Below are 10,762 nucleotides of genomic sequence, written 5' to 3'. Positions count from 1 at the left end.
CATGTCAAGACATGCACGCTAAAAGTTTACTGTTTAACTTCGGGTGTGAGTAATTCGAATGAATGGATGGATGAAAGAAACGCGGGCTTTCTGATGAACAGGTAAATTGGATGCTTCTTTATCCATCTCTATCTTGATTTATTGTTAAAATTATTACCATATTGAGGATTGTTTTTGAATGGTAGTCACGTGAATTTAGGCCTTTTCTATATAAGACTTGTCGAGAAACTACACAAGATTGAAGTCACTGTCGAGTCGAGCAAATTATCGTAACAGTGAAAGTGGGCGATTGAAAGTTTATTCGGTTGCTTCTATAAAATGAAAATAGTGACGGAGCATCTAACTAAGATAAAATATCGGAGTATTTTATTATTTCATCAAAATTTTCCGAATACTTCTTGTCAGTCGGACTTTTCCTTTTTTTGTTTGAGGTGTGTTTTCGTTTTTTTGTGCTCTGCCAACGCTTTGTTCGTCTTGAATGTTGATTCGCAAATATCGCATCTGTAAGGTCGTTCTTCCGAGTGTCTAGCCTCATGTTCGGAAAGATTGCGCTTGTGTGCAAACCGTTTATCGCAGATCGGACACTCGTACGGACGCTCCGAATGTTGGCTCTGCTTGTGGATATTCAGCATATTATTTGTTTTAAAACTTACATTGCAGATGTCGCATTTCAACGATTTTACGAGCATTTCTCCATGGGCGTGCTCTCTGTTGTGCGTTTCTTCATGAGAACGAAACATGTGCCTCTTTAGTATTTTACGTGAAATATAGTTTTTGCCACACACTCCGCATTTATACCGGATCCCCGAGTTGTGCTTCGCCTTATGTTCTCTGAGATAACAATCAGACTTAAATAATGAACCGCAAACAGTGCATTTGAAAGGCCGTTCATCCGTGTGGCAAAGCATGTGTCTTGTTAAAATGTAGCGAAATAGAAAGCTTTCGCCGCAAATTTCGCACTTATGCGGCCGCTCCGAGGTATGCTTTATCTTATGATATCTCAAGCTCTCAAGTGACCTATATGATAAACCGCATATATCACAACTAAAAGGTCTTTCTTCAGTATGACAAGTCATATGCCGTATGAGCCTACAAGGATGGGCAAATCTCTTTCCACAAATTTTACACTCGTGCCGCTTCATGATGTGGTTATAAGTGTTATAATTTAAAGTAGTGCTGCGATGAGCACGCAGATGGAAGCGAAGTGACCTCTTTATTTTGAATTGTTTGCCACATATGTCACAGATGTATCTCTCTGAACCACTGCTTTGGTTGTTATCAGTTTGATTCGGCTCCAAACCGTCCGCCTTTCTGGAACAGAAGAAAAAATAAACACGTTTGTCAAAAAACGTTGATTACTGACTTCAGCAAAAGAATTATTGCTGAAATTAAGAAAAACCGCAAACATACCTGAAACTAGAGGCTGTAATTTCATCACAAGCTGTTGCAGTTCCAACTTTATCAACAGAACTATCCTTTACAGGTTCTTGTTTCACATCAGATGAACTTCCCCTCGGGACGTCCGTTGCCGTCGTTTCACTGGTGTACCGTTCTTTCGAGTGACTAGCTTTATGTTCCAACATACTTGACTCGTGTGCAAACCGTTCATCGCAGAGCGGGCACTCGTACGGACGCTCTGAATGTTGCTTCTGCTTGTGAATTTTCAGACGATAATTTGTTTTAAAACCTGCTTTGCAGATATCGCATTCCAACAATTGTTTATGACGTGACATGTGTATTACGAGCAACCGAGGATAAGCGAATCTTTTCTCACAAATCGAACATTTATAGGCGTGCACCGATTTGTGCCTTGCCTTATGTTTTTTAAGATAACAACCTGATTTATATGATAAACCGCAAAAATTGCATTTGAAAGGCCGTTCTTTCTTGTGGCAAAGCATGTGCCTTGTTAACATTGAGCGTAATAGAAAGTTTTTGTCGCAAATTTCGCACTTATGTGGCCTCTCCGAGGTGTGCTTTATCTTATGTTCTTTTAAACTTTTAGCTGCCTTAAATGATGAACCGCAAACATCACAACTAAAAGGTTTTTCTTCAGTATGACAAGTCATATGTGTCGTTAGCTTTTGAGAAGTCCAAAATCCTTTCTCACAAATTTCGCATTTATGTGGCCGCTCTGAGGCGTGGGTTATCCTATGATTTCTCAAACAAATAACTGACTTATACGTTAAACCGCAAATATCACAGCTAAAAGGTCTTTCTGCTGTATGACAAGTTGAATGCCGCATGAGCTTTTGATAAGTCCAAAATCTGTTTCCGCAAATTTCGCATTTATGCGGCCGCTGTGAGGTGTGTTGTATCTTATGATTTCTCAAACTATCAACTGTTTTATATGGTAAACCGCAAATATCACAACTAAAAGGTTTTTCTTCAGTATGACAAGTTGAATGCCGTTTGAGTTTGGAAATGTGGGAGAATCCTTTTCCGCAAATCTTACACTCGTGCCTTTTTGTGCTGTGGTTTCCAATCTCAGAGCTCACCGTACTGCTCTGATGAACCTCCAGATGGATGCGAAGTGATCGCTTCTGTTTAAACTGTTTGCCGCATATGTCACAGTCGTATTTTTTCGAACCATTGCTTAGGCTCAGGTTACCAGTATGGTTTGGCTCCGAACCGTCCGCGTTACTGCAACAAAAGACAAAATAAACTGGTTTACAATCAGTGTCACGAATATTACAAAATATCACGATAAAGACCGAGCTTTGTTAACCCTGTTCCTTCTTCTACTGTTCAACTAACTTGAATTACTGAAACCTCGGAACGATGGTTATCGAGCTCAGCGAAAGAATCAATTGAAATAACAGGCTTTGAAAGTTGTTATGAATCCGTTCTAATGCAAGAAAGAGGAGCACAATCTTACCTGGTACTAGAGACTGCAATTTCGTTACAAGTTATTATAGTTTTAGCTTCATCAGAACTATCCGTGGCAGGTTCTCGTTTCACATCAGCTGAATTTTCCCTCAGGACGTTCGTTACAGTCGTTTCACCGGTCCACTGATCGCTGCTAACGACTGGAATTTCCTCTTCCGTAGTCACAGTGTCGAATATTGTGAGCTCTTCTACCTTTATCGGGATGAATTCATCCATTGCATTTACAAATCTGATGCACTCGAAACAAAACAACTAGTTTTAACGTGATTATTTTATTTTTACCATTTTCACCTGTAAAAGTATGTCAACAATACGTTTATACTCGGACAAGAAAACAATCGCGCATGTCAGGCAGGCTCATGCACACTAAAAGCTTATTGTGCAACTTGATGTAAAAACTAATTATTTCATGAAATCAACTGTGAGCCTCGATTATTACAAATTAGGTATACCCGAGTATCTTTTAGGTGCCGCCACATACTTAAGCTTGTAGTACACTCTTTGACCGAGCGTCAAATATTTGCCACTTTTTGACAGATAAAAATTTGGTTTAAGATAATTATTTGTCACTCTCCAATTTTAACATGGGGCAAACACGGGCAAACAACAACCATGATGTCAAATAAATTTGACCATTATGTCAGAAGGTCAAATATTTGACCATTAGACAAAGAGTGTACTACAGGCTTTAGACATACGTAACACTGGCGATTTTTTTTGGTACTCTTTTTACCACATCACCCGGTACCAACACCAGTATGAACTGCTCGACGAAAATGAACGGAATGAATTTTCTTCATCGCGGCTCTACTCGAGCCCATAACAAAACCCCTTAAGAAACTGTCAAAAAGTTGTTTACAAAATCAATGCTGCATTTTTAGAGTGGGAACGCGACAAATGCAGGGCTGCGCAGGTACACAACCTCCATAAACTACTCAAACAGAGGTTTTTTAGAGGTTGGTACTTTCGAGTAGTTCATTTTGTACCAATTTTTTTGGAAGATTTCTTCCTGAGTTTTCTAAAAAAAAATCAAATTTACTCACTTCTATCTGAGTTACTCTTATGCTTGGGAGTTACTTTGATTTATTCAATATCCTCATTCGAAATCCTCAGATGATTCACTTCTTTGATTACCTTGAGAGCAAGAAGTATATATGGGTGGGACCGAGCAACATCCATGTGTAGATTTGCGATGTGAAAAAAGTTTAGGGATGGATGGAGACTCGGGAGTTACTCAGATTTGCTCTGTACTCTTCAGGGTTTCTCAGAAAAACTCGAAAAATCTCTAATTTACTCACTGTCTTACCCCTCGATTTTCACTAGCAATCTTGGCTATCGCATAGATAACTTTTGTATTTTTTACAAAAAAAAAAAAAATATTGACCAAATTATTTAGTGGAAAATTCTTTGTTATAAGTTGAAACGTTTTTATTTCCAGGGGCTTCTTTGCCTTTCCTCGCCCATAAAATATATATGAGTTCGTTCACCGCTCACCAGGGCTCCCTTAACCGCTCGTGATTCAATAAGATCTAATTGGAAGTTAATATGGTATTGAACGATAAAAACACAGTGTAGAGTTCAAAAATAAACAACGCATTTTATCTGTACAATGAACCTAATTTCTATACGCTGCTACCTGCCACTACCGACACGTACAGAATTTTGTTGTACCTGGTGGCGCAGCGTATTTTGCGGCACCCGGATGATCATATTGAATTCTGATATTTGCTACTATACGAAACAGAAAGACAATTCAAACAAACAAATCAAACGGCAATTCGCTCGTGTTCCAGTTCGCAAAGCGATACCTACTTGTTAACCCAACACGCCGCACTGTGCGTCGACAGCGGTCTTCACTTGGCTTGGCTGCACACAAATGAATATCGAGTTCTACTGCACTGATAGACGACGAGTAACCAGCGCTCTATTCATGCATTGCTCGGTGCAGTATTGTTGCCTGTGCCAGCATGTTTCCCTTTAAGACATCAGTTTTAATAACATTCTAACAGCAGAACGTAAAACCACAGACAGACGTCCAAGCAAGAACAACATTGATCAAAATTTCCGTGTAAATTTTCAAAATAAATTGCGTTATAAATCACTTGTACACTAGCGCCGCCTGGTGACCTTATCGCTACAATACATTTTTTTTCGCTGGTGTACGAGGCTGGCGGTACTGGTAGCGCTATCTGGTTACGGGTTGCTACTACAAAAAACTTCACACAAGTTTGGAACTCAGCTTGGACGTCTGTCTGCGGTAAAACTGTCTGATAGTGATAGTGAAGGTGATTACGAACTTTCCGAAAAAGCTTCACCCTCAAGACATGAAATCAGTCTAGGCTCATGGAAGCGAAGATTATTTGACCTATTGGGACGGGGAGATTTTGTCAATTTTTTTGCCACTGCTATACAGCAGTGCCAGGCGTGTGTGATTGGTACATTGTTCGTGAAAATTCGACCTTGAAATTTTCATTGTTTAACAATGAAATGATAATGATAACTGAGGAATCACAAAATTGTCCATCATTTTATCAATCCAACGACATATTGATTATTGTAATCCATCATGTGGTTGCATCAGTATCACCGTTTGAAATCTTTCATTTCAACGTTACACCTTGGTTTTAGTTTCCGCAGAATGTATCTCGATATAGTGCGGTTAGACGTTCTACGTCGAAAAATAACATAAAATCTAGCATAAAATTATATTTCGAATTATTCAGCAGGTATTCCTTTTTTTCAATTTATTTCTTGTGTGTACTACTCAGTGATGGGCACCATTCCGCTAATTCGCTAATTAACGACGCTAAATTTCAGTTGGCAGTTTAGCGGTTTCGCTTATTTTTGAGCTGATTAGCGAACTGTTAGTGTCGCTAGAGTTTTGACCTTCGAAACGCTAATCGCTAATTCGCTAAATTTGTAGAGAAGCAACGAAAAACTATTTACAAAATTTGTGAGTTGCTGATGGCGTACATAAACTGGTTCGAACGATGAACGTACTTTACGGCGAAAATTACTTTTGAACGTATGTTTCATTCAAATAACGTTAATTTGTCTCAACTGTCTAGTGTTTCTCTCTTTACGACATAAGTGCAAGTCAGTCTTATTACCATAGAATGCGGTTCCATTTAGCGTACAAGCCACTGGAGCATCCTGAAATCATGTAACTTCTTCACTTCAAAATTTTTTAAAGTAGAGTTTTTTTACATACAAGCAAAACCAATTTTGCTGCTCCTTGTTTTTAACAAGATCCTCAAGCACATCCCGCATGAACAAATACCATACACGAATTGTTTCCCGTATAGTATCTTAACCATTTATAAAACAGTCACATAACCATTTACATACCATATCAGCTTCAGTTTTGACCATCTAGTTCATAGTAAACTGAGAAATAACCATTTGGTGAACTAGGCGTTAGGTATGGTTACCATTCAAAAACAGCGATTTTCCCGAACATATTTTTTTCGATATTATACACGATATGGTAAACTAATAATCCAAAATTTTGGTCAAAACTATTCTTCAAATAGTATAAATATGTTATTTTGCAGTAGTTTCCAGTTGTTCAGGTATCATTTCATGAATGGTATATTTATATTGATTTATATTCTGATAATCGTTCGTGGAATAGTCGTGATATTGTTTTGAATATAAAGATTGTTAGTGGTGATTTCTTTATTTTTTGCAAAATCATGTTTTTGTTTTTCAGCTGCAGATATTATCACTTGCCAGCCGTCTTGCACATTTCTTTTTGTGACTGGTCATATTTGTATTCTTCCAGGCTGCGAGGGGCGCTGTTTTGCATTTGTCGTCGTGCAATGTGGACTTCAACATCGTTCTGCTCGGAGATACTGGATAGAAAAAAGGATTGTATAAATATTAAAGCCGAAAGATTTGTGACCAATTTGATTACCTTTCATTATAGTTTGACAAACACCTGCGCCTACAGCGTTTACTGGAAGATATCTCTTCGTTTTTCGATGGAGCTTCAACCGTTGAAGGTGTGGTGGACAAACAGTGCTCACTATCCTATTTGGGGATACTGAATATAAATAGTTTAAGTCATTCAGTTTAGTACAGTAATAACTGATGAAAGACATTATCACGAAGAGTTACCATACTTCACTAAGTACAGTTAAAATCCGTACCGCTTTAGCAATGGTTTTTGATTATGCGGGAAATAGTTTAAGTCATTCAGTTTAGTACAGTAATAACTGATGAAAGACATTATCACGAACAGTTACCATGTTTCATTAAGTACAGTTAAAATCCTTACCGCTTCAGCAATGGTTTTTGATTATGCAGGATACTAACAGACGTAATATTGGAACCTAGCTCCATTGTCACGAAAAAAAAAACTATCATTTCAAATTTCTACCGAAGCGATGCGCTACCGGCTTGATTATTCCGCTTTGTCATCTTTTCCGCCTCTCACTCTCTACAGACTCCATCTGCATGAAAGTTCGCGTATGTTTTCGGTTAACAGAAAAGGTGACAAAAGGAACGTCGATAATTACCGCGGTCGAGTTGGTCGTGATGGAACCGATTCTTTATCATTATAAGCCTCTTATCTCTGATACGCAGCATGGATTCATGCCAAAGCGTTCAACAACAACGAATCTTCTAACGTTTACCTGCAATGGAACGTTATTTGCAATGGATATTATGTCTGAAGGGCACCAAACCGACGCTATATACACTGATTTGTCAGCTGCCTTCGATAAAATTAACCACAACATTACCATTGAAAAACTCGACCGAATGGGATTTCTCGGAAACATTTTACGCTGGCTTCAATCGTATCTTGCGGATCGCCACATCATGGTAAAAATTGGAGACAACAGATCGCAAGAATTTCATGCTTCTTCCAAAATCCCACAAGGTAGTCACCTCGAGCCTTTAATGTTCATCCTCTACTTCAACGATGTGAACTGCATTCTCAGTCAGCCAGAATATCTTTTGCTGACGACATGAAAATTTACGCCAAAGTAAGGTACTCAGAGGATGCTCTCTATCTACAACATCAGTTGGAAAATTTTGCCAAATGGTGTGACATCAATAGGATGACTCTGTGCTCTGTGATTTCGTTGACCAGGAAAAAGCGACCTGTTATGTTCGACTACCACCTTGCGGCAGTGCCGATTAAGCGTGAAGCATTTGTAAAAGATTTAGGAGTGCTGATAGATAGTCAACTCACTTTTAAAGGCATATCTGCTATACCGTTGCCGCAGCCTCGCGAAATTTGGGAATGATAATGAGAATGGCCAAGAATTTCAGGGACGTGTACTGCAAAAGTCTATATTGCTCATTAGTTCGACGCTAGAATACTGTTCGGCAGTGTCGAACCCTCATTACTTTAATGGTGCCAACAGAGTCGAAGCAATTCAGCGGAGATTTGTACGTTTTGCTCTTCGACATCTACCTTGGAACGATCCTCTCCAGCTTCCCAATTATGAAAATCGCGCGCAGCTCATCGGCCTTGACTCTTTGAAAGTAAGACGTGATCTTTTACGATCTATGTTAATTGCTGATACCCTGATGGCGAGAACCGACTGTGCTGTAATACTGGGCAATATCAATCTAATCATTAATTCCAGAATCGTTCGGAATAACCTTTTCCTAAGAATTCCTTTCGTCGTACAAATTATGGGACAAACGGAACTCTTAGTGGACTTCAGCGCGTTTTCAATAGTGTATCTTCCGGTTTCGACTACCATCTACCTCGCTCTAGTATTAGGAGTATTTTATTAAATATTTTAAGATATAATCATTAGGACCAGATTGAGTCTTTTAATTTGAACGAATAAATAAATAAAATTTACAGTTAAACCACATACATAAGTATGTATGTATGTGGTTAAACCACAGTCATCGCGTGACAGCATCGTCTAGGGAGCTTTCATGCAGTCTCATATATTTTTGTGGTTCTCAGTTTGACACATGCACGTACACTAGCACTGCTTTTTTTACGGAAACTACTGTTATCTCCCAAACGAAGAATTGATTCAGAATTTGCTAGAAATGTCTGTTGGTCTGTGTCTCAAGTTTGAAGATCGTATTACAAACTTCGAACCTCTCATTATAAATAGCACTCAAAAGTAATTATTTTCTTTTGTTTTTATGAGCTATAAATATGGCTATATGACAATCTACGTGTTGAAAAATTAGCGATTAGCGAAAGCTCCGCTAATATGGGTTAAGTGTTTAGCGTTTAGCGATTATGGAGCTAAATATTCCAGCTAGCGAATTATCGATTAGCGTCGCTAAATTTTCAGTTAGCGGTGCCCACCACTGGCTACTGTATTCGTCAGGTTAACATGTTTTGATGTACAGTATTTGAATTTTTTTTTGTGGTTTCAGATGAACCAAACCGTTCAACAGAATCTGCATTAAATAAGATTTGCTTGTCGTTTGCCCATCAGGTACTTCAATTGCTGCGTGCGACTTTGCTTCAGCTTTTCTGTTTGCATATGATTTCCCTTGGATTGCTTCATGAACTATGAATTCTCTCGCTGACAGAGAATGGGGTTTTCAGCCCATATCGTTGTTCTTATGGTTTCTCGCGCAATCTAATTGTTGCGATCTTCATACAGTTTCTGTGCTTCATCCATTTGTATTAGAGTATTAACACATACATAAGACATACGTAACACTCAGGAAGAAATCTTCCAAAAAAGTTGGTACAAAATGAACTACTCGAAAGTACCAAGCTCTGTAAAAAAAACCTCTGTTTGAGTTGTCTTTGAAGGCAGTGTACCTGCGCAGCCCTGCATTTGTTTCGTTCCTACTCTAAAAATGCAGCATTGATTTTGTAAATAACTTTTTGACAGTTTTGTAAGGGATTTTGTTGAGGGCTCGAGTAGAGCCGCTATGAAGAAAATTCATTCCGTTTATTTTCTCCGAGCAGTTCATACTGGTGTTGGTACCGGGTGATGTGGGGCAAAGAGTACAAAAAAAAAAATCGCCAGTGTTACGTATGTCCACATACATAAGACATACGTAACACTGGTGTTTTTTTCTGGTACACGTTGCCCCATAGTACTCCGTACATCGCCCTGTCAAACTGCTCGATAAATAATGAACAAAATGAATTTTTTTTCTCGGCCTTATCGAGCCCCAAAGAAAATCCCATAAGGAACTGTCAAAAAGTTATTTACAAAATCAATGCAGCATTTTTCGAGTAGGAATGAGACAAATGCATGGCTGCGCAGGTACACTGCCTTCAAAAACTACTCAAACAGAGGTTTTTTTTACAGAGGTTGGTACTTTCGAGTAGTTCATTTTGTACCAACTTTTTTGGAAGATTTCTTCCTGAGTGTATGTATGTCTTATGTATGTGGTATGTCTAAGTATGTGCTAATACAGCGGGGCAGACTTCAGTGGGTTGGACATGTAGCCAGGATGCCTGACGAGAGAGCCGCCAAAACTATCTTCAGTAGAGAACCAGGAAGAGGCCGTCGACTCCGTGGTAGGCCTCGCACGCGGTGGATGTACGCGGTGGAAGAAGATGCACGATCTGCTGGTGTACGGGGAGACTGGAGAACGGCTGCCCAAGACAGAAGAAGCTGGACATCTCTAATTCGTTCGGCCCTAGACCGGTGAACGGTCCGTTAGCCAACAAATTCGAGTAGTTCATTTTGTTCCAACTTTTTTGGAAGATTGCTCCCTGACGGTTACGTATGTCTTTTGTATAAGGTACTGCTGTTTTGGCTACTTCTGTCTCAAAACGCAAGTTTTAAAATAAAACTTATTTTCTATTTATGAACATTACCAAGCAGCTGGTTGATTCACTCACAGTTGATTTTCAAATTCGATTAACAATTTTCACATGTTGCACAATAAGCGTTGAGCGTGCATGACATGACATGTT

The 10,762-nt window shown here is 39.0% G+C and overlaps 1 protein-coding gene across 3 annotated transcripts; it reads right to left on the bottom strand.

Moving 5' to 3' along the window:
- Positions 1–92: 92 nt before the first annotated feature.
- LOC129719402 (zinc finger protein 62 homolog) lies at positions 93–3,270 on the bottom strand. 3 transcript variants are annotated; one of them, XM_055670749.1, is made up of 4 exons: positions 3,181–3,270; positions 2,879–3,118; positions 1,411–2,643; positions 93–1,311 (listed from the first exon to the last, which is right to left on the bottom strand). In XM_055670749.1, the coding sequence occupies exons 2-4, from the start codon at positions 3,103–3,105 to the stop codon at positions 402–404; spliced, it is 2,370 nt and encodes a 789-aa protein (XP_055526724.1). In that variant the 5' UTR covers positions 3,106–3,118; positions 3,181–3,270; the 3' UTR covers positions 93–401. The 3 variants fall into 3 exon arrangements, with proteins under 3 accessions (XP_055526724.1, XP_055526723.1, XP_055526725.1); XM_055670748.1 differs by having other exon boundaries at positions 2,879–3,230; XM_055670750.1 differs by having other exon boundaries at positions 788–1,307; positions 2,879–3,230.
- Between the last annotated feature and the right edge of the window lie 7,492 nt (positions 3,271–10,762).

The sequence above is a fragment of the Wyeomyia smithii genome, chromosome 1 (genome assembly GCF_029784165.1).
Source record: "Wyeomyia smithii strain HCP4-BCI-WySm-NY-G18 chromosome 1, ASM2978416v1, whole genome shotgun sequence".
NCBI classification, from domain to species: Eukaryota; Metazoa; Arthropoda; class Insecta; order Diptera; family Culicidae; genus Wyeomyia; species Wyeomyia smithii.
This window is presented reverse-complemented; position numbering and strand designations above follow the sequence as displayed.